Source organism: Meriones unguiculatus, chromosome 15, assembly GCF_030254825.1.
Source record: "Meriones unguiculatus strain TT.TT164.6M chromosome 15, Bangor_MerUng_6.1, whole genome shotgun sequence".
In the NCBI taxonomy this organism is placed as follows: domain Eukaryota; kingdom Metazoa; phylum Chordata; class Mammalia; order Rodentia; family Muridae; genus Meriones; species Meriones unguiculatus.
The window spans coordinates 72,736,701-72,760,363 of record NC_083362.1 but is presented as its reverse complement, the minus strand read 5'-3'; the positions used below and the strand labels follow the sequence as shown (position 1 = coordinate 72,760,363).

General features: G+C 39.7%; 1 protein-coding gene and 1 non-coding gene across 6 annotated transcripts in view; one reads left to right on the top strand and one right to left on the bottom strand.

Moving 5' to 3' along the window:
* The window catches only part of Gigyf2 (GRB10 interacting GYF protein 2), a 129,431-nt gene that overhangs the window by 18,808 nt on the left and 86,960 nt on the right, over window positions 1-23,663 (bottom strand). For all 5 annotated transcript variants that reach the window (XM_021644622.2, XM_021644623.2, XM_021644624.2 and 2 more), the window contains 9 exons: window positions 20,591-20,787; window positions 19,584-19,743; window positions 15,282-15,448; window positions 12,259-12,350; window positions 10,989-11,096; window positions 9,780-9,880; window positions 7,555-7,655; window positions 5,564-5,725; window positions 2,267-2,425 (listed from right to left, as the gene is read on the bottom strand). In XM_021644622.2, the coding sequence (XP_021500297.2) occupies window positions 2,267-2,425; window positions 5,564-5,725; window positions 7,555-7,655; window positions 9,780-9,880; window positions 10,989-11,096; window positions 12,259-12,350; window positions 15,282-15,448; window positions 19,584-19,743; window positions 20,591-20,787 (1,247 nt within the window). The remainder of the gene's footprint in view (window positions 1-2,266; window positions 2,426-5,563; window positions 5,726-7,554; window positions 7,656-9,779; window positions 9,881-10,988; window positions 11,097-12,258; window positions 12,351-15,281; window positions 15,449-19,583; window positions 19,744-20,590; window positions 20,788-23,663) is intronic.
* On the top strand, window positions 16,666-16,768 carry LOC132648185 (U6 spliceosomal RNA). Its single transcript, XR_009586562.1, has one exon. It is a non-coding gene; the product is annotated as a U6 spliceosomal RNA (small nuclear RNA).

Below are 23,663 nucleotides of genomic sequence, written 5' to 3'. Positions count from 1 at the left end.
AAGCTTAAAATTATCGAACCTCTGGGAAGGCAAGATGACTCAATACATAAAATCACCTGTTCTGCAATGCTTTCAACCTGACTTTGATCCCTGGAACCCATGATAAGGAAGAGAACCAACTCCTAAGGAAGCCGTCCTCTGGCCTTCATAATTGTTTGATGATACAAATGTGCTCGCGCTCACCTCATACACCAAAAGGTAATATATTATAGAAGCCAGAAAGGTAGAAAAGGACCATGTGGGAAGTGAGGGAGAACAAACTCTAGGAAGGCGATAGCAGAACACAGATACTATGAAGGGGAGTAATTAGCAGAAGGACTTAACTAGAGGAGGGTAGGGAGGGTAATATAGACGGAGAGGGAGGAAAGAGCAAACCATAATGAAATAATACATTAGATGGAGGGAGGGAGGGAGGGAGAGAGAGAGAAACAATGAAAGTATACAACACAGAGAGATACTGCCCCCACTGCCGAGGAGCCACCTCCTCCTCCTTTGTTAGTAACAAAAATCCAAGTGCCAGCCAAGAAACATTTCCAAGAGACCTCCCACCAAAGCAAAACAGGCTATTATCCTTACCCTTGGCTGCCTACTTAGAACCTGAAGGTGGGAACCTACTGCTAAAGGCATGAAACACTGTGATCACAGAAATGGAAAGATCAAGCTAGTTAACTAACCTAGAAGCCTCCTCCCTGATGACTAGTGCTCATAGTATCAGAAGGTGCCATGCAGGCTGCCTGGTGAGAAAAGCAATCAATAGTCCTATTCCAGCTGTAAAACCTATGAATCACAACGGCAGCAAGCTGGGAAAGATATTCCCAATGGTTCAATAGTGGCACTTATATCTTGGGAGTAATCAACAGATGTCAAACTGGACTTAAGGCTGCTCAAAAGGAGAGCATTCATGCCTGGTGCCATGGCCTAGCACAGAACCTCTGGCTAGAATGGTCAAAAACCCTGGAGGAGAACCTACTATTGCCACTTTCTTAGGCCATTAGAGCTTCCAACTGTACCCTTATATAGAGAGAAGTACAGCTCTGACCCCTTATCAAAGCCGTTTCTTTTTTCAGCAGACGGAGACTACCACAGAGATCCATAACTGTTCAAATGTTCAAAATGCAGAGAACTATTGATTGTGATATGCCCAGTTCCAAGAGGGACATCTACAACACAACTCCTACACCTAAGACTTAGGAACATCATATAAGATTGTAATAGCCAAAGGATCAGGACAACTGCTATGACACAATGTCTTAGAGACATGGCATAGACACTATTCCCATCAACCCCCAACAGCACGGTCACTTACAGGAAACTTGAAGAGAATACCAGTCAACATACCGACATAAAAAGGGAACATTTTTACAAGATCTTACCTTTACATGAAGAGCTATGGCTCCCAAGGGAGAGAGAATCAGTTCTCTCCAAGGACAGGGCCCGTGACAGGGTTCCCAGTCCTAAGTGGTCAGTCCTAAATAAACACTAGGTGGACTCAGTAGGTTCTGTCAGTGTGCGTATATACTAAGAGGTCATGAATTCAAGAGGGCGGGAGGGAGAGAGGAGGAGTGGAAATAATATACATGTGGTATACTCATGTACGAATTCTCAAAAATTACAAAATTCTAAACTGTAAAAAAAAGATAGTACTAAGGACTAAGGAAACAGACAAACCACAATCTAAGGGGACATACATGTAAAACATTTATTTAACAAAGAATGTTTTTGAAATATTGATTCCACATCTAAGAGAGCTAAAACTTTAAATTAGTGGCAAAAACCTAGCCATTACCAAAAATTAAAAACTTAGATGTTTTAAAACATGCCACCAAAAAACCTTTAAGCCCAGAAACCCATGCTATTATGGATTTTTTTTTTTTTAAATGGTGATACATACCTTTAAGCTCAGCACTTAGAAAGCTAAGGCGGGCAGATCTCTGTGAGACTGGGGCTACTCTAATATACACAGTAAATTTCAAGCCACACAGTGCTACATCTCATTTGACACCATCTCAAATCTGAAAAAAATCTCACACCTTTCACGCTTTTACCATAGAGATGAAAAAAATCAGAAAGATGTATTTCTTTTTCCCTCAGAAAACAAGTTGTCATTTAAAGAGATAAAGAATACAAACAAGGGTTTGTATTCAGAACCACACAGGTTTCTTTTACTAATTGTCAGCAACTAAAGAAGGCTTCAGAGAAGCTATCTTCTATCCTAGTTACAGAACCCTAACTTCAAAAAACAAAGCACGATAAATATCTGGGGTACCTGCTTGCGTAACAGCTCTTCCTGCTTCCGCCTTTCTTCTTCCTCTCTCCTCCGCTCCTCCAGTCTTCTAAGAGCTTCTTCCTGCTGCTGTCTTTCCTCCTCTTCTCGCTGTCGCCTTAGTGCAATCTCTTGCTCCCGCTGGCGTCGCAGGGCCTCCTCCTAAGGAAAATGACAGGGTAGGTGAGGTGTGTGTGAAACTCTGGCTTACAGGATTTGAACAGGGGCAGGGGACGAGCTACTAACCTCTGTTGTGAGTACAGAACAGGATCTGGAGTGAAAAGTAGCACATAAATTGAGGAGGCAGGAGTATTTTGATAAAAAACAAGGCGGGGTAGTGGCACATGCCTTTAATCCCAGCTCTCAGGAGGCAGAGGCAGGGGGTCTCTGAGATTGATCAACAGAGCAAGTTCCAGGACAACCAAGCCTACACAGAGAAACCCTGTCTCAGGTGAATGGATAGACAGACAGAAAAAAGCTAGGCAGAGTGGTATAGATCTTAAATCTCAGCACTCAGTCAGATACAGGAGCAGAAGGCACTCTATAGTTTGAAGACCAGCCTGATCTACATGGTGAGAAATAAAATGAACAAAAAGCCAACTATTTAAAATACTAGTACACTTCAATACAAAAAAATAAAAAAAATAAAAAATAAAGTCTAGCCTGGCTTAGATACCAGTCACAAGTCTATTACTGACCCTAGACAGAATACTAAAATGCAGGCTTTGCTTTTTCTGCTGGTACCTTTAGTTCTTATTTTTTAATCAACTAAAAATATAAAGCATAAAAAGACCAAGTCTACACAGACACCAAAACTTAGTGAAGGAAGAAGTCCTACCAGTAAATACAACACAGTATCATATAGAAAACCCTGAGCGTTGCAGAATTAAATAATTTCTTTTTTAATACCACCACTCCCACCCCAGGGTTTCTCTGTGTAAAACAGGCTGCCTCTGCTTCCCAAGTGCTAGGGAAGGCGTGTGACATTGCTGTGAGGCTTCTTTTTTAATCTTTTAAAAGAATTCATATATCTATACTGTATCTACAGCATCTCCTTTCTTGCCAAGTCTCAGTCCATCTCAAATTAATGCCTCTTTCTTAAAAAAAAAAAAAAGTATGTTTTTGTGTAGGGTGTTTTGCCTGCCTGTGTATCTTCTGTCTGCACACCACAGGTGCGACTGGTAGTGTCAGAGGACAAAACAGGGCCTTGACTCCCCTAAAGCAGTGGTTCTCAACCTGTGGGTCATGACCCCTCTGGGGGCTGCATATCAAATACCCTATGTATCAAATCTTTATGCTTTGATTCATAACAATTAGCAAAAATATAGTTATCAAGTAGCAACAAAATAATTTGATGGCTGAAGTTACCATAACATAAAGAACTGTATTAAAAAGGATCACAGCATTAGGAAGGCTGAGACTCACTACCATAAAACTTGAGTTACAGATGGTTGTGAGCTATTCATGTGGGTGCTTGGAATCAAATCCTGGTTCCTTTGGAAGAGCAGCGAGTGTTGTGCCATGTTTCCAGGCCTTTACTGTTAACTGTGTAACTCCAAGAAATTTGCTTTTGTCTCATCATGGATCCTTCTGTTCGTCACAGAAGAAACTTGTCTTACAGCAAACAAGTACAAACATGTGACTAAAAGCTATACTTTGGGCCACGAGAGTGGAGTCTTCCACTGGAGTCTACAAAAACTCCAACAGAAAAACAGAGTAAGCAAGTTAACAACAAAAAAAAAATTCCTCAAATGTGAAAATTTAGCAAGCTTAACTAGTTAAAAACAAAGACTTTGCAAAGACTTTCTGACATCCTAGGAACAGTAAAACATTGGGAGTAAGTCTCATATCCAACAATAGTGTACTGGCTAAATAATAAATTCAGAAATCAAAATTCTGTAGACTCAGCGTGACGATGTGGATTTGTACATATATGTCATATCTGGCATAAATGAGGACATCACTCATGTCAAAGATCAGGTTAAAAACACTACGTACAAATGATCTGTTTCTTAAGTAATCACCTGATTAGCGTTTATCTACTCCTAGTTCAATCAAAGACTCAAAGTGTTTGAAAAAGAAAACCTTCACCCGTACTGGGTCACTGCAGCTCCCCATGTGGACAAGGGGTCCTCCAGGGGTGAATGGCTGTACACACAGTGCATCAGACCTGAGCATCTGTGTTTCATGTTTGTGAGAGTTTCTAAAATCAAACCCCTGAAGACATAGAGAGATAACTACATAGTTCTATGTAAAGAGAGTTTTTCCTCCCTGTTTTTGAAATACTATCATCAACAGAGAGCTAAAGGGTTTTTAAATGAACTAGAGGGCCAAGCTCTTAGTCAAAGATAAATACAGTTTTTCAAAGTGTATCTGAATGACTGAGCATGTGAAAAAATGTTCAATAGCACCGTCACTTGGGATATGTAAATCAGAACCTTGAGACTCTACATTACTTAGTAAAAAGCATTGTTTTCAAAAGCAAACAAACAAAAATAACAAATGTTGAGAAAGACAAAGATACTCAAATGCTTATGCTTTGAAAGTGTGCTATATATGTATAGCTGAAAGTAATTACCCAACTATCTGTGGGTTCACGTTTACAGAAACATTATTTATACACTCAAAATGTACATATGAAGTCCTCCAAATGTCCATGTACAGGTAAATCAAAATGTGTTATCTACAAATAACAGAAGAAATTCTGATCACATGCTATGACAATGACACAAATAAATTTAAGTCAGTCACCAAAGGACAAATACTATTTTCTTACATGAGAGGTGCAGAAACTGCCATTCTGTAGCCAGAGTATTCAAAACCATAGAGACAGAAAGAAGAATGTGGATACCAGGGGCCAGAGAAGAAATGGGGGTCATTGCTTCATGGGTTAAGAATATTCAGTTTGGGAAGATGAGGCAATCCTGCAACTCAACCGAGATGAGGCCTCACGATAGTAAAAACATATATGATGCCACTGACTGCACACTTATTTATATTGTATGCTATCACGAGTTGTTTGAAAGCACACTTTACAAACAAAATAATAATGCTCTGCACCTAAATTACTTCATGCTTGTATCAGTAAAGCTAGAATGTCTGAAATCTAAGTAGGTTATGAGTGAATTATAAAAATTAAGACTGAAGATTAGCTCCTCTGTGGGTACTGGTAGAAAACAAGTTCTTTCTGAAGGTGAGTCTTCCACTTCTGCTGTTACAGCTGTCTCTCCCCATTCCTTCTGATATGGATGGAGCACATGACACAGCTTCGCCTAGGCGCAGAGCTCCCAGAGACAATACCTGCTTCCTTCGAGCAAGCTCCTCCTCTTCCCGTCTTTTCCTTTCTTCCTCCTGCTGTCTCCGAAGGATTTCTTCCTGTTGTCTCCGGAGTTCTTCTTGCCTCTTTCGTTCCTCTTCTTCCCTTTTTGCCCTCATTTCTGCCTCTCTTCTCTCCTGCTCTAGCTAGATGATGAAAGAAAATTTTCATCAACTTGATAGCCAGCACAGGGGTAGCCCAAAGCACTGAATAATCTCGGAGGCGAGACGTGCGGATGCCGCCATTCACTCAGCAGCGCCCTCTATGCTCCAACAGACAGTCCATGCTCCAACACGGCACAGTAGTCACCTTTCTTCCCTTCTAGACTACATGCATCATCCTCTTCCCACTTTAGCCACTTCATCTGACATGACATTATGCCACATCCCTTAAGATGTGGGACACAAAGTAGCCAACTTCATATTAAGTAACATCAAAAGTGTCCTGAAGTGTATGTCTGGTACTTCTTTACTTATCCCTACAAAATACTTCTGACTGGAATCTAACACCGTGACTCTAAGGTCTCAACAAATACCAGCAGGGTTGCTAGGAATGAAGGCTGGGCTTACGAATCTCACCACTGTCAACTGCACTTCAGGCCTTCTCTTTTCTCACCTATATTCTAAGAGTCTTACCCATCTCCCACCTCCAATTCTGTCTCTATCTGCATTCCTCAGCTCAAAACCTAATCAGTAAGTGGGGCAGGTATTGAGGAAGCCAGGCTTATCCGGCAGCATTACTTGCTGTGAAAATAAATTCTATCGTGAGATGCACAAGGCACTCATGATGGCCTGCTCATCATATTCCTTGGATCGTACCCTGCCTCCAAGTCAGGTAATGTTACTTAGCTGCTTGCTCCCTGATTCTTTAATATTCTCGAATCCACCTATCCAGGACTATTTCCTTTAACTGCGATTTAATTTTCATAGCTGAAAACCCATGCTGAGACATGGTAGCACATGCCTGTAATCCTAGTACTTAGAAAGTGGAGGCAGGAAACCACCTAAGTTTGAGGCCAGCTTGGTCTTCAGAGTAACTTCCAAGACAGTCAGGGTTGCAAAAGTGAGATCATGTCACAAACAAAATGAAACCCCTACTAATCATGAACTATAATTTAATTTAGGAATTGCTAACTATCAAAGATTACTATCACCACCTCTCTAAGAAGGGTAGCATCCCTTACACTCTTAACCACCTGTAAGTGTAAATGCTACTTTTCTACATCTCCCCACCACCACAGGACTGGTAAACTACCTGAAAGACCGTATTCTTACATACATGTCCTCAGCGCACAGCAGTGAGGAACTAGAAGATACTAAACTCAAGAATGTAAAGAACTGTAAAGAACCACAGTCTCTCACTCATTTATGGACAGTTCTCACCATGGACCTTTCCACACTCTGGGTTCTGTAAAAAGAGTGCTAATCCTAGGGATACTGAGATGCATTACGTGTGACTCTCTAGGGTGTGAGAATTGAAAAATCCTTAATCACACCATGCACTGGTAAAGACATCCTCTTTCGGCAAGTTCTAATCCAAAACTGTTAGTTACTCCAAGATCTAATTAAGGATCATGCTGAACATTTCAGTTTCAAACCTGAGGGTACTAGGAAATGATTGTAGAGATTCAATGTAGGAATGCAAGCCACAGACTAAGAATCTAATAAATAACACCACAGATATTTTCTAACAGTATTCATGACAAATAATCATGCCATGAATAATTAAATAAAGTACACATATGACCATAATCATTACTAAGTAACTTAATACTAACCAATTTTAATTAAGGTCTTCAATTTTTTGGTAAAGTAGGAGAAGAGGGAACAAAAAGATAGAATACAAATGCACTTATCCCAGCTAAGTACAGGTAAACTAAAAAGAAAAGATTAGAGGAAAAGAAAGGAAACGAAATAAACAAAGCCTTGCATCCTGAAGCGAGGAGATGCACACTTGTGAAGAATAAGTTACAGACCTTTGCAGCTTTGGCCTTCTCTAGCTGTTGGAGCTGCTCCAGTGAAGGGCCTGGTGTTGTGGTGTCCAGGGGAAGATCCCATACACTACCACCTTCCCAGACTGTAAGAAAAAGACAAAACTGAGAAAGAGCGCATAAACACAGACATAATGAAAAGAGCTGTGCCCCGAACCTGAAATGTGCTCCATCATACACCACTGCTTTGTCTTTGGGAAGAATGTGTGGGGTTGTTTTGCTACATGGTTCAAAACAGCCTTGAATGTGAGTTCTTCCTGCCTCAGCCTCCCAAATGCTGAGATTAAAAGTATGTGTCACCATGTGCCTGGCTGTTTTGCTTTAAAAGAAACTAAAACAGCAGGTTCTCCATCAATAAATACCCTTTTAATAGTATGTATGACACACTATAGTATGAAGAACCAATTTCATCCTTGTAATGCTCTATACAGGTACCGATATAGAGCTGGTATAGATAGGTATTTAGATAGGTATTCAATCTTTACAGATGAAATAGTTTTAAAACTTCAAAAGAAATATGGACACTATAATAATTCCAATTCAGTGACACCAAATTCCGCAGAGGGGAGATTTCCAGCTGCCATACAATCTCTTCACATCAAACAGAGGACCAGGTGGTTGCACGCTGTCAATGTATTAAATGTTGCTCAACTGTTCATCTTACGGTTATAGCGCACGTTACATTTCTTTGGAGAGAGATGCGCAGGGTTAGCAAATTACATTTGGTCTGGCAAACCTAAAAGCCAGTACAAGGACATGCACTTGTACATCAAGTACACGTAAGGGCTCCAAGCCAAGCTCGGTGGTATATCTGTGTAATTCCAGTGCTTTGGAAGGAGAGCTCAAAAGAGAATCTTGAGTTCAAAGCCAGCACTGGCTAAATACTCAGTCAAGGCTACATGAAAACTTGTCTCAAAGTAAAAACACGACAGCAAAGGCTTCTGAGTCTATTTTGTTATTGTTAGTTAAGTTTGTTGTCACTAATTCTCTTCTTTTCCTTTTTCTGTTGTCCTGGAGATTAACAGTCTTGCAAATGCGAGGGTGAGTATTCTACAACTGAGCTTACCCCCATACGTTACTCTATTTTTGTGCATACCTATTGCAATCTATCTGTGCAAATTAAACACTGTGGACATAAAAGCAACGGACTACTTAAAAGGACCCAATTATATATAAACTGACGGAGGTACTTAGAACCTCCAAAACACTACAAAATATTTTAAAATCCTAAGTATAAATGAAAGCTAAGTAAAGAATAATGAGGGCTGGCAAGGTGACTCGGCCCTTGCCATCAAGCCTGATGACGTGAGTTTGACTCCTGGTGCTTAAAACATAGTAGAGAACCAGCTCCCACAAGTCGTCCTAACCGCCATGAATGTACTGTGTCACCTGTGCCCAATACACACAGACACACACACAAATAAAAAACAATGTATACACAGTGGGAAAGTTTTGCTTTAATCTCTCCTTTGAGAAGGTTTCAGAAAGAAGAACTAGGCTCTCTGCTGCCATATTCTTGCTGGGTCAATTCTAGAACTATCCTTTGATGGCTCACCAACTCTAAAAACAAAAACTTGTCAAAGTTCATGGTTCCTAAGACTTTAACAGATAATTTAAATTCTCCTAGAAGCACTATTGGTTATTCAAATGTTCCACTTCTGTGTACTATTCCTTAACAAGAAACTGTTCCACCAATTATAAAGGTTTTAAAAAACCCAACTCCTAACTCCTCTAATTGGACACAAACAAACAAACAAAAGTTAGAGAACGTGTGAAGGTATTCATTTAAAGTGGCAACACCTGCAAGGTTGGTTACTCATCTTTAACTCCAACATCAGTACTTAGGTTTTATTTCTAACCCCCACACATTGATGAAAGACATCAAAAACAAAAGCTTTTTCAGGGCTGGAGATCTGGAAAAGTAGCACAATCCTTGTCTGGCACAGAAGGGTCTGAAGACTGACACCAGCACACCCTCACCCCCAAATTCTACATTAGTTAGAGCAACAGAAACAAAATCTGACTCACACAATTCAAACAACTTACACACTAAAAGCTTCCTACAAAGCCTTTTTCAGATCTACTAAACATGGAACTTCTTAAAATTTAATGATAATGAATCAATACAATTAAAAATTTTTAATTAATTATAAATAGTTATTATATTCTAAATACCTTAAGTTGCACTATAAGCCGAGTGAAACTTTTACCTGCAGGCTGTGAGGCTGCTGGCTGAAGCTCCCAGATAGAGCCCGTATCTGGCACTGACACAGACCTAGTTACTGAGGGAATGATGTTCTGATCAGACATTCTGCAAAAGGGAAATTAAAAATCAATGTGTTCTGTCATTTAGAAAATAAGACAAAGAGGGATTTCTAGATTATTATCAGGTTTCTGGGTTATCTTGCTAGAAAAAACATTGTTTTGTTGTCGTCTTGTCTTTTGAGATAGGGTCCCACTACGTACTCCTAACTTGACTTGGAACCCACTATATAGACCAGGTTGGCCTCAAATTCACAGAGACCTAACTGCTTCTGCTTTGCTAGTATTAGGCTCTATTTCAATTGATGATGAACACTGATGAAACCTGGGTGTGATAGTGCATGCCTCCAATCCCAGCTCTTGGAAAATAGGCAGATCTCTGAGTTCAACATTAGCCTGGTCTATACAGTGAGACCCTGTCTTGAAACAACAATGACACCCAAGAATTTCATTTCACGTCTGTCTCTCAGGTCTTCCACACACCAAGTTAATCAAGCCTCTAGTATCTCAAGGGTCCAGTTCGCTTATTTTTAAAATAGAGACCAAGTCAGGCCTGATAGTACATGCCTTTAATACAGCACTTGGGAAGGAGAGACAGACAGATCTCTGAGTGGTAGATGCTTGCCTCTGAGATGAGCTAAGACTCACATGGGAAACGTGAAGCACTCTGATTAAGACAGATAGTACAGCTTTGGAACAGTAACTACCAATACAACTTCAGGAGCTGAGACAAACACTGCGGATAAAAATCTGAAGTAGAAGGAATTAAAGAATATCTCCATAATTGCTTTGCCCACAGACTTGCCTTAATGGTTTGGGAATCCTAGTAATCACGACCCTGTGTATGTTATCAATCTTTTTTTTTTTTCAGCTCTCAGGTAAATGTGAAATTAAAATCCCAGCCTATGATCTTTTGTTACAGGTTCACTCTTTGATTATGATTCAAAAAAAAAAATGGTATACGCTACAAGTGCTTATCCCTGTAGCTAAATAATCTTCAAGTCATACTATTTCTATATACACTATAAAGACAAGTTTTGTGAAAACATTCTGATGCTGAAACTCATACATTATGTCAACATTTTACTGTCTGTAACTCGAACACATGCATGCACACAGGTGCACACGGAATGTGACATAATGGAATGACCACCAACCTTATCTTCAGACCCTGGAACTGCTGGAGAAGAAGAGCCACCTGTTGCTGCTGCTGAGACGACAAAGCTGCTTTCTGCTGTTGAGTCAAAACCTGTGCATATTGTTGTCTTCAAAAGTTAAAAAAAAAAAAAAGGGTATAACTTATCTATCCATATATATAGTTCACATGATTGAAAGACTGAAAAAACAGAACCCAAATCATCTCCTTCCCCAACTACAATTAGAAATAACAATCAAATATATTTTACAATTCTATACACTAATAGTCATAAAATTTTTTTATGAATCACTCCAAAGAGGACTCATAGATGATGTTTCTGAAGGAAAGATACATATGTAAACATACACATATAAAACAAATGACATGTGTGATGTATGTATACCACATACCATAGAATGTCAAAAATTGGCAAACACCCTCAAAGATGATCAGTACCAATCATTTCCCAGATCATAAGTGACAATAAGCAAATCTGAACATCTATTTCCAAATGAAGAACTCTGCAAAATAAAATCACTTCTACAATAAAAACAAAACAAAACAAAACAAAAAACACCTCAAAGTTCAAGTTTCAGCGTGGAAATTGTAGGTGCTATTTTCCACTAGCGCTGAAAGTTCCAAAGAGTAAACGTCTTCAGGTGTGCGGCTGCCACTGCTCAGCTCTGCCTCTGTCATTTAATAGCAGTCAAAATCTACAAACAGGCAATAACATTTTGCCTAAAACAGGCAGCAGGCCATCAATGCAAGACAGCATCAACCCATACACTAGCATCAAGGTCACTTTTCCGCGAACCCAGTGCTCAGGAGACTAATGCTGCAGAACATGAGTTTTGGGGAGTCAGGGCTATTATCCTAGCTAAATCCTGTAACAACAACAAAAATACATGAACCAAAGGGAGATAATGACCTTAGTGAGTTGGTCATTGTTCTATACCATTGTAACAGCGTAAGTTTTAACTTCTTCCCACTTTCTTTTCTATGTTTTTCTCTGTGCCCCTCAGAAAGTACTGGTTCTTAAAATTATTGTTGGCTCTTTCTTCAGCAACTAAAGACCCTGAAAATCATAATTAGATGTCATTTTCTGCAATCTTCTAGCATTTAAAAAGCTAAGACTAAAATCAGATGGACAGTGGTACACACGTCACTAGAAGGCTACTCAAGTATCACAGAAGCCTTGAGCTCTCACTCTAAAGGGTGAGACTTGGGAGCAGAGTCTATGTCAGGCTCCTTTGGTGCTGCAGTGCATCCTACTGCATCACGGCTCTTACTGTATTAAGAACTGCTGGTACTGGAGATGCTGCATCTGGTATAAGGCAGTGAGTTCCTGCTGTCTGGTCAGGCGTTCCTGGTCCAATTCTCCCTGAGAGAAAAAGAGGTCAGAAATAAGTGGCAATGAGCATTAGCGCCACTGAGTATACACGTGGAACACAGCACAGCTAACCTAAGACCTTTGCTTCCTACTCTAACCCTTTGCCCTTTAAACCCTTAACTAAAAACCCCATCATAACTTTAAAAACTAAACAGTGTGCCAGGCACAGTGGTGCAGGCCTGTAAACCCAGCACTTGGGAGGCAGAGGCAGGCAGATCTCTGTAAGTTTGAGGCCAGCCTGGTCTACAGAGGGAGTGAGGACAACCAAGGCTACACAGAGAAACCTTGTCTCAAAAAAACCAACAAAACAAAAAAACTAAACAATGCCACCTAGTGGAAAAAGGTAGTGTTTCCAGCGTAAGTCACATAAGTAGTGTACTCCACAACTTCAAGCTGAACGCTGTTACTCTAACTTGAGACATTACCCAGCAGTCCACATCTTAGTGGCTTGTCTTAAAGACCATACAGAAATTAGAGAAACAGGACATTATGGAAAAGCGTAAAATGACCCAACAACTGATAGGATGATAAGGAATTCTGCAGCAGCACACGATCAGCTCATAAAGCTAAGGTACAAATATCCTTAAAATATTGAAAATATGGGAAAAAAAACTTTCAGAACTACTCCCTCAAATTAGGAATTGCTACTGCTAGTAATAAAGTGTAAGCTGAAAAAGACAGGCTATAGTATTTCCTTTATATTTCAAAATGATTCCAGTAAAGATGGCTGAAATTTTAGTTTTGTAAAGTTAAAATAGAGACAAATAAGAATATAAGGTTTATAATAATAAAAATAAAAACCTAAGATAATAGACTAATTCTAGGCAAACCATGTTATGAATTTATACTTTCTTAAATACTGATTAGAGTTTGAAATAAAGCACTTGACACACAGTATGTTAGGGCAGGACCTAACTTCAGAGAACCCAGGAGTAAAGAAAGGTCTCTAGGTCTAGCCAACACTTCACATAAAAACCTGGGTTTTAAGAATATTGCTTGTAAAGGTCTGTTCTCTTATCCATCAGTGCTACTTGAGGCTGCAGCAGCAGCTAACAAGGAAGCCACACTTTCCAAAGGTTTCCCCTTGAATGGGAACAGACTGATGCTTAGGCACAGCCTCAATGGAAGAGGTGACTCAAGTTAGGAACAGACAAGGAGTAAGATTACTAAGAACCAAGTGAAGAGCTTTTAGCTCCTGACACATGAAGAAAGGCACATCTCAACTTCAAGACAGAAAATATGGCTCAAACCTGTCATGTAGATTAAATCTACAAGTAATGATATACTGTATTTTTTTTTCCTTGGGATTTAAAAAATAATTCTCAGGGGCTGGAGAGATCACTCGGAAGTTAAGAACACGGGTTTTTCTTCCAAAGGTCCTGAGTTCCATTCCCAGCAACTATATGGTGGCTCATAACCATCTATAGTGAGATCTAGTGCTCTCTTCTGGCCTGTAGGCAGAACACTGTATAAATAATAAATAAATCTTAAAGAAAAGAAAGAGAGAGAGAGAGAGAGAAAGAAAGAAAGAAAGAAAGAAAGAAAGAAAGAAAGAAAGAAAGAAAGAAAGAAAGAAAGAAAGTTTTCAGAAATAATATATGAGTCATGAAAGAGGAAGCATGATGGCCAGTGAGCCTACCTACCTAATCCTTTAATGACATAGACACGTTCATCGTCACCTATCAAAAAACTACCATGAAAGTGACTGGTAGCCCTCAATATAGTTGTAAGTCAATGGTAGGTTATTTCAGAAATCCAGTATTCACATTAAATTAAATATGATATTTTTATCAATGGACAAGCATTATTCGCTCCAACTTAAAGACATAGAAAGCCTAGTTAGATTCATACCTAGAGACTTCCACTAGCAACTCTGAGAAAGGGCAAATTCAAGAAAAAATATTTCCAGCTAATGGTTTAGCCTTCACCTTGGTAGTGCACACCTTTAATCCCAGCACACAGGAGGCAGAGGCAGGTGGATCTCTATGAGTTCAAGTCCAGCCTATTCTACAAAGTGAGTTCCAAGTCTGCCAGGGATAATAGGCACAGAGAAAACCTGTCTTGAAAAACAAAACAAAACAAAACAAAACAAAACAAAACAAAACAAAAGGTTTAGATCTTCAAAATATCCTAACACACTAGTGGCACTTAATTTAAGAAATTTTATAAGCCGGGTGTGGTAGTGGATGCCTTTAATCCTAACACTTGGGAGGCAATGGTAGGTAGATCTCTGTTGAGTTTGAGGCCAGCCTGGTCTACAAAGCCAGTCCAGGACAGCCAGGGCTCTATTACACTGAGAAACAAATCAATCAATCAATCTGAAAAAAGAAAAAGAAAAAAAAAAAAAAAAAAAAGGAAATTTTACTAGCCAAAAAATAAAAAGGAAATGGAGGAGAGGAAATAATGTACATTCTAAATAAAGAGAATAAGAAATTCGCAGAGGCCAACCACATTGAAACACAGCAGATAAAAGCTTTGACATGAGCTTTGAAATGGAAGGACCAGACCATGAAGGACCTACAAATAAGTCATGGTAAGATAATGGTCTCATTCTTTATTGGCTAAAAATCAACTGACAGACTTTCTATAGTGTATATGAATGAAGGCACAGTAAGTTTTGAAAAGGTCATTACTGTTCAGGATACAACTCTCCCATTCAAAAATGCCCAGTTTCATTTCAATGTCCTTCTCTGAAACTAACTCATTGGGTATGGTAGCTCCTGCCTATAATCCTAGCAACTCAGCAGGAGCAGGAGGCCAACCTAGTCTACAGAGCAAGTTCCAGGCCTGCCAGTTACAGCGCAAGATCCTGTCTTGAAGAAAGAAAAGAGAAAACTGCCATTCTTTTCTCCTCCACTGCAACCCAGGTTGTCATTCAAACAGAAACAAGTTCCCTTGTATCAACTGTAGGAAGATACTCACCATATGAGGAGGAGGGGCTGGGCCTGGAGAGAAAGGAACCCTTCCCCACATTTTCATGATATCACCAAGAGGCTGGAAGCTTTCATCACATGCTCTCTTCACCAGCAAAGACATAGTAAAATAGCCCGCCTGAAACCATTCGGCCATCTCCTGATTGTTAAAGGGGCCTAAACACAGGGCAGTAAGAATCTTGTCAGGCTCAAAATATATTGCTTGGGTATCATGGTCATACAATTTTTATATAATATTAGCTTACCTCAAAGAGTGACAAATAGTTTTTTTTTTTTGTTGTTTTTATTAAATACAACAAGAGTTAGGTTTTGATACACACAATGTTTGTCTGTTTCACAGAGCTGAGAATGAAAGCCAGGATGTGGCTCTGCTGCGAAGCCTCACCCCTGAGCAAGCTCCACTTTACCCTTACCAAATTGTCACCAAAGCTTTAGTGACGATAAGCAGCACGACGGCCGCTGTCTGCAACAACTCCTAACAGGAGAAGGGCACACAGTAGAGCTGGGAAGCACATGCTGGCTCTGATCATTGCAGATGACCAGAGCTACACGAGCTCTCCAATTTCTGTTATGCTCTACTGGAGACCAGTGATTGTAGGGTAAATTTTAAAAAAGCAAAAATCAACTGAACTAAAATAAAGCCAATTACAATTTATTTACCAACTATACTAAATCTGGTCTTGACAAAAAAACAAAACAAAACAGTATTCTTTAACAGAGTACTAAATTTACAAAACATACAGACTAATTCTGTGTTTTCTAGGCTTTTAAAATGTGAATGGGTGTTTTGCCTGTACGGATGTCTGTGAACCACCTGTGTGTCTGGTGTCCAGAAGAGGGTGTGGGATCCCCCAGAACTTGAGTTACAGATAGTTCTGAGCCAGTGTGTGGGTATTGGGAGCACAATAATGTTCTCTGGAAGAGCAGTACTTTAAACTGTTGAATCATTTATCCAGTAATCCCCTCCAAATTTATTAAAATCATACATTTATGTTCTTTGATCACTACAGAATCAATATATATATATATATATATCAACAACAGAATACTAACAGGAAAATCCCTAGCTTAGAAGCTAAAACCACTCCAAATAATTTATGGCTAAAATTGTGTGTATGTATGTGCGTGTGTCTCTGTGTGTACATGTATGCTCCACATGCACTGACTAAATTAAATTTATTCCTGGAATACAAGAATGATTTTTTCAACTTATGAAAATTCATCAATATGCTGAATATAGTGGTACACACCTGTAACCTCAGTACTTGGTGGGGAAGGATTACAAATATTTTATACCACTTCACATATGGCATATGACTATTTCAGGTGATGCAGAAATGTTTAACAACATCCTTTGTATCTATGGAGCGGGGATGCTCACCTCGGCAGCACATATACTAAAAACTAAAACAATACAGGAAGATTAGCATGACCCCTGCTCGAGGATGACACCCAAATTTGTGAAAGCCTTTTTTTCGACCTTCATATATGCCAAAAAATTAAAAAAAAAAAGCACTAAAAAGCAAAAGAGAGAGAAAAAAGATGGAGGAGGAGAAAGAGCGCTGGAGAGACAGGTAACGCCGCTCACACACTAAGCCTGACAATGGAGAAAGACCTCTGTGAACCGTACAGTAGAAGAAAACCAACACTTGCAAGTTGTCCTCTGACTTCCACCCATGTGTGCCCATTCGTATTCACATGCCCGTGCGCATGTGCACACATACACCAAACAGATAGGCCAGCAGCAAACACTTACTGCTCTGGGAAAGATGCAGGTTTGGAATCCAGCACCACATGGCAGCTTACACCTGGTATACATGTGTATATACCCACATACAAAACTAATAAAAAGGAAAAAATTTAAACATATGTACAGATCTAAGGCAAGCAAGATGGCTCAGTAAGTACGGGCACTTAAACCTGGTGACCTGAGTTCCAGCCTAGGAACTCACAAAATAGTGGAAAGAGAGAACCAACTCCCTAGAATTGTCCTCTGGCTTCACACATCATGCAAGTAACAGTGATAATAAATTATCTTAAAAGAAAGACTGAAAAAGGACCTACCACCAGACACACACGACTGTGCCTAGTAGAATGATTCTGTCTGTCAGCTTTACTATTTCTAGCTGCTTGGGAAGGGTGGGAGAGAGGCCTTCAGCCCAAAGTGTGAAATCAATGTGAGTAATACAACATGACACTATCTCAAAAAGGGAAAGGGAGGATGAGAAAATGAAAAACATAAACACAGGTAAAGATGCTCAATACAACAATCAGAATCACAGAAACCACAGGGGAACCAGGTTTGGGGAAAGATATCTATAATCCCAACACTCTTATTGCCAAGTCAGGAGGACCAAACATTGGAGGACACCATAAGTTATATAACAAGAACCATTCTCCTACCCCACCCCCCAAAACCCTAGATATAACAGGATTTCCTAATAACTACAAAATAAATAACAAAAGCTAGCAAAGATGCATACAAAGTAGAATCCTGTGTACCTGTGTACCTTTGGCAATAACGTACAACAGTACAGCAACTATGGAAACAGTTAAGAATATTTCCATATAATCTATAAGCAGCTGTGGTAGAGCATGTCTATAGTGCTAGCATTCAGGAGGCTGAGAGACAGGAGGCTGAGAGACAGGAGGCTCACAAGTTCAAGATGGATCTGAGCTACACATGGCAATAAGGTACACCGCAGTAAGGTACCATTACACACTTGCTGGAATTATTTAAAAAGACAAAACAAAAAAATCCTACGTGTACGTCGTCAGAGGGCATATAGAATGGACACTATGAAAAGCAGTTTAAAGAACTAAAGATGCAGCTGCCACCTGACCTAGTACTTGGCACTCCTAGGCCTTTACACTAAAGGAATGACAGACTTTCACGTACCGTCCATAAATGTTTACAGTAGTTTTATGTGTAGTAGCCAAAAATTTGAACCACCCAAATGTCCCTTATCAGATGAATGGTTAAACGTGTTATAATACATTGACATCATCCAGTATGACTCAGTAATACAAGGAAAAAAAAGTACTGACATCGGAAGCCATCTGGATCAATCTCAGGGATTTCACTAAACGGACAGAGCCACCCACAACAAACATTGTATGCTGTATGATTCTACTTCTGTAACATTCTGTAACATTCCTAAAATGACAAAATATAAAAATGTAAACTAGATTAGTGTTCACCACAGATTAACAAAGGAGTGTGAAGAAAGGAAATATGTATTGCTATAAAGGCAACACTGCTGCTAAAATACAAAGATTCTGAATCTCAGCTGTGTTGGTGGCATTAACTTGGATGTTTTGCCACTGAGAAATATTGTATGAAAGACAATTTTATGTGAAACTACAATTATCCCAAATAAAATGAAATAAGATACATATGCACACAGCCCTGTTCTTAGATATCTTAACATTATACTTGGATGTTAAAAATGAACAAATACTGGCTACCCAGAGGCTATTTAAGCTGTGGGCTGGCTTTCCCCGGGGTCCGAGGATTGTTCAATGTTCCTGAATAAACTGCATTGAAAAAAAAAAAAAAAAAAAAAAAATGAACAAATACATACAAGACCAGGCAGGCGTGACTCCTATGAAGGAGAGCATTAAGGCAGGGTAAGGGAATGAGAAGTGGGAAACGCTAACACGCTGGAGCCCTCACAGGCTATATTCAGGATATCTATAGCCCTCACAGGAGATATATATATATATATATATATATATATATATATAGTCAGTGCTAAAACTGACACTACCATGCCATGGCCAATTCAGGTGCTAACCATTTTTAAAGCGGTAATGAATCTACACATATTCTTTACAGCATTCTCTTCTCTAACGTATTCACATCTTTTAAAGAATTCATTTGTAAAACTATAGTCGTTAAGTAATTTTTTTTTTTTTGTCGTTTTAGTAATTCTCTGTTGTTTATACCAAGCCCACTTCAGCAAATCATTCAACGGTTCTCCAACACTTGCTGCCATCACTTTCTGTTGGTCTGGACATTGAAGCACACAGATGATGAGGACTATACCTACCTCATACCCAGGTGGGATTTGTGGAGATCAGATAGTGGACAAAACATTTTGCTGACACCGCTGCCATTTTAGTTATCACTCTTTGTGTTTATTTTCCTATGTGTTCTTCTTTGTATTTATAGAAAAAGTCTGTTGACTTTGTTTTCTATTATGCAAATTGACTAAACAAAATCCCTTTTCAGGAGGTTCTAAAAATAACACAGATACTTCAGTATTTAACGTGAAAATGGGCTGCTTACCTTGGATCTCCCCCTGAGGGTCTTTGTAATACCACTTTTGCATTGCTTCATGCATCAGTGGAATTGACACGCCTTTAGCTCTGTGCTCTTGCAGTTTTGATGTCAATCTTTCATCATCTAGTGCACTGTCTTGGAGATAAGCCACCATCTTCTCAGCTTGCTAGTAACAGAAGATAAAAGAATAGAGGAAACAAATGATCCTGAATTAATATTATAAGGCTCATAATAATGACCACTGTTTTCTGGCTACTTGATTTATGAAAGACACTATGCAAGGAACAAAACACAACCTGATCCCATTTTATAGGAGAAAAAATTATGTATTAAAGACCCAAAGGTGAAATACTAACTGGTATGGATCAAAGCCTGGCCTTCAAATAAGATTTTAAAATATGATCTTGGCCCAATCTAAACTGTTTTCATAAGCCTGCATGTTTGAATAGAGATGTTAATAAAACAAAAGACTCAATTAAAAAAATTACACATAAGTTATTCTACAAGTTTAAGTAATACATCACTGAGCCTTCCTTCTATGTTTCTTATCTGTTCTTATCACAACACCCCATGGAAAGAGAAATTCTTTGTAGAAACCAACTCAACATCTACATGTGGCGATGTTGCGCACAACCCTGGGAGACAGAGACATGAGGAAGACGCTGACACCCTGAGGCTTCTGACCGTCCTCCCTGCTGTACTCAAAGCACAAAGCACAGGCACAGGGGCCGTCCACAGCTGCTCGCACTCACCATTTTTAGCATTCCATTAACATCCAAAAGGAAAGAAAAGAAAACAGCTCAGGGCAGTCTCAGAAGAGCAAAAAATAACCTGACATAATGACTACTACATAGCAGAAACTTAAAAGCATGAAATGATCTGAAGACAATTACTCACACAAACATTAAGTAACCAAACAATTTTTCCAGTCCTTAAAATCTAGTGCATAAAACTTCAGTGCTGGGGTACTCGTGTAAGGCTCGAGAAGACGACAGAGTAACAAGCTTCTCTACCTGTTCCAGGTGTTTGAGGCCCTCTTCATCATCTGGCTCTGTGGAAACACTGCCCATGCTAGGAGCTTCGATGGCTGCTGTCTCAACTGGCCGTGAGGCAGAACTAGGAGTGGGAACAGGAGGTGGAAGGATGAGGAGAGGAGAGGCTGTGTCTGGAGGAAGCGGTGTCGAGGGTTGTTGGGAGGCAGGCACAGTTTCTAAAGGGAAAGAATGTAAGGAAACGTCTTAGCAATCTCGAGACTTCTCAAGGTTAACTCTACCTTATCACATTGCTGTGTAGGCCCAACAGAGACGTCATCCTGAAGGTACTTTTAATGGAGAAATTTAGCATTTCTCCCTAGAATGACGGAAAATTTTAAAAGTCCCTCAAGGGTTTTCCCTGACATGTCGCTGTAGCACCTATCCAATAGCAGCAACAGTCAGTCTAATTTGCTCCTATTTTTTTGGGGGGGGGGCGGGAAGGAGGGGGTGGTTTCGAGACAGGGTTTTTCTGTGTAATAACTAACCCTGGCTGTCCTGGAACTTGATTTGTAGATCAGGCTGGCCTCAAACTCACAGAGACACCTACCTCTGCCTCCCCAGTCCTGGGACTAAAGTGTGCACTAAAACTGCCTGGTTCAAACTCGCTCTTCATAATGCCTCAAAATACTAAAAGACATTAAGATACTCAAAGCTTCCCAAAGACATGTCATCTCATCAAAACGTTTAAGAAGAATACCCGATAATCTTAAATTAAGTACCTATTTCAAGTGTTAATATAGTGCATGTTTTAAAAGTCAAGACGTCATCTTGTCTCAACAGTGCAGGGTATTTTTAAGGCTAGAAATTGTAAAAAACCGTTTCTGCCTTGATTCCATTGTTTGTTTGGTTTTGTTTTTTGGACCTCACTCTGTAGACCAGGTGGGCCCCAGACTCAGAGATCCACCTGTCTCTGCCTCTGAGCACTGGCATTAAAGGCATGAACCACCATGACCTGACTTAAAAACATTTTTTTAAAGATTTATTTATTACTTATGCAATGTGTGTTAGCATGTACACCTGCACGCCAGAAGAGGGAACCAGATTTCATGTTTAGATGGTTGTAAGCCACCATGTGGTTGCTGGGAATTGAACTCAGGACCTTTGGGAAGAGCAATCAGTGCTCATCCTCTGAGCCATCTCTCCAGCCCCCTTAAAAACATTTTTAATTGATGGTTCTTTTTTAATTTTATGTGCATTGGTGTTTTGCCTGCATTCTCGTCTAGGATGCGTATCTTCTGGAGCTGGAGTTACAGACACTTGTGAACTGCCATGTGCGAGCTGGGAGCTGAATCTGGGTCCTCTGGAAGAGCAGCCAGTGCTCTTAAGCACTCAAACAGCTTTCTGGCCCTGGCCTTGGTTCCTAGTTCTAAACTCTCAATATGTAGGCTCCTAAAATAAGCATGGAAGAGAGTGTAACTAAATTAAACTGCAGTTTCTCCTTTAAAACCTTGGCTGTTCAAGCACAAAGAGCCTCTTCAAATGCTTGCTCCTCTCAAGCTTTGCCGAACTTTTCCGAAGTTCAGTCTATATACCTGCTGCCTATGCCTATACCTACCTGACAGACGGGACTTTCATTTACGCCTTCTCCTGACAGATAGGACTTTCATTAACTCCTTCTCGCCAGTAAAGCACCCTCTCAAAGACACACGGCGACACAAAGCTGCCAGGTTCAATGACTTTCCTTCCCTTGCCATCATGAGCTAATCTCCACAACAGCTGACACTCACAAGTTCAAATGCTTCCTCTCCTTCCTGTACTCTACTCTTGTAGGCTGTACTTCTAGCTCTCAAGGCAATTCTCTGGTTCCCAACCCTTACAACTAGGAATTAACCAACGTTCTGTTTTTAGTGCCGTTTCTTTCCCTCACCCCTACCAATTGTACGGCTATGTTATTGTGCTCTTTATTTTGTTTTTAAGGCAGTCTTACTCCTTAGCCCACATTGGCCTCTAACTCTTGATCCTACTGCCTCCACTTCCCAATTGCTGGAATTACAGGCCCGTGCTACTACAAAGGTCTCCGCTAGAACTTTAGCTTCTTATTATCTTCCTGGCCCTAAACTATTCTCATCCAGCTACAGTATTCTCATTTACAACTTTTTTTCTGGTCAAACTTTCATTCTCTTTCATGTTTCACAGCCAATGTTCAAAACTGAACTTAAATCATTCCTTTCAAATGGGCTCTTCAACTTCCTCTCATTTCTTGGTACCTAATCTTCTGAGCCACCTTAGCTATCTCTGCTTCTTTTCTACCCTTATATGTAATCCATAACTAAAGTCGGTCAAATTCTAACTCAAATCTCATCTACCACTACCCCACTTTACATGTGCACTGTGTACCTCATTATATCTCCATAGAAGTTCAGCGGGTCACAAAATAGCTCATGTGTCATAAGAAACCCTCCACAAGTTATCAAATCTAAGTTCCAACAATATTTTCTACCAACCTGCTTATCAATATAGTACCTGTTTTTTTCTAAGGGATTGGGGGGGGGGTGGCCTGAGAGGACAGCAGGATGGTTCAATGTTTTGGGGATGCTTGCTAAATAAGCCTATCAGTCTAAGCTCAATTTCCAGAACTTACATGGCAGAACACGAAATGTGACCTTGGAAGCTAGCCTCTAATTTCTACTTGTAGGTATATATGTGCATGTAAATGCATGTAAACACACAGAGAGGGCAGGTGGGGAGAATAAATGTGATAAAAAAAAATCTAAGGCAGCTTTATTCTCGTCCATGACTCAATCAGTCCAATTTTTTCACTCTGCTTTCAACATTCAATTAACTCAGCTTTATCTACACTTTCAAATTTTACTTCCTATTCCAAGGTTTTCTTTGATGACTACCTAGGCTCCTGAAATATTCCAAGGGTCTGCTAAAAGGTAAAGACTTAATTTTTTCCTCTGGGTTCTTGACAGGCACACGATTTAACTCCAGACAAAAAATCTGTAGTGTTAATCTTTAATACATACCTACTATGGGTTCTCAAAATATACAAATCTAAGCTGAACTCCACAATTTCTATTATTAAGATGTTTATTCTTGAGCACAAAAC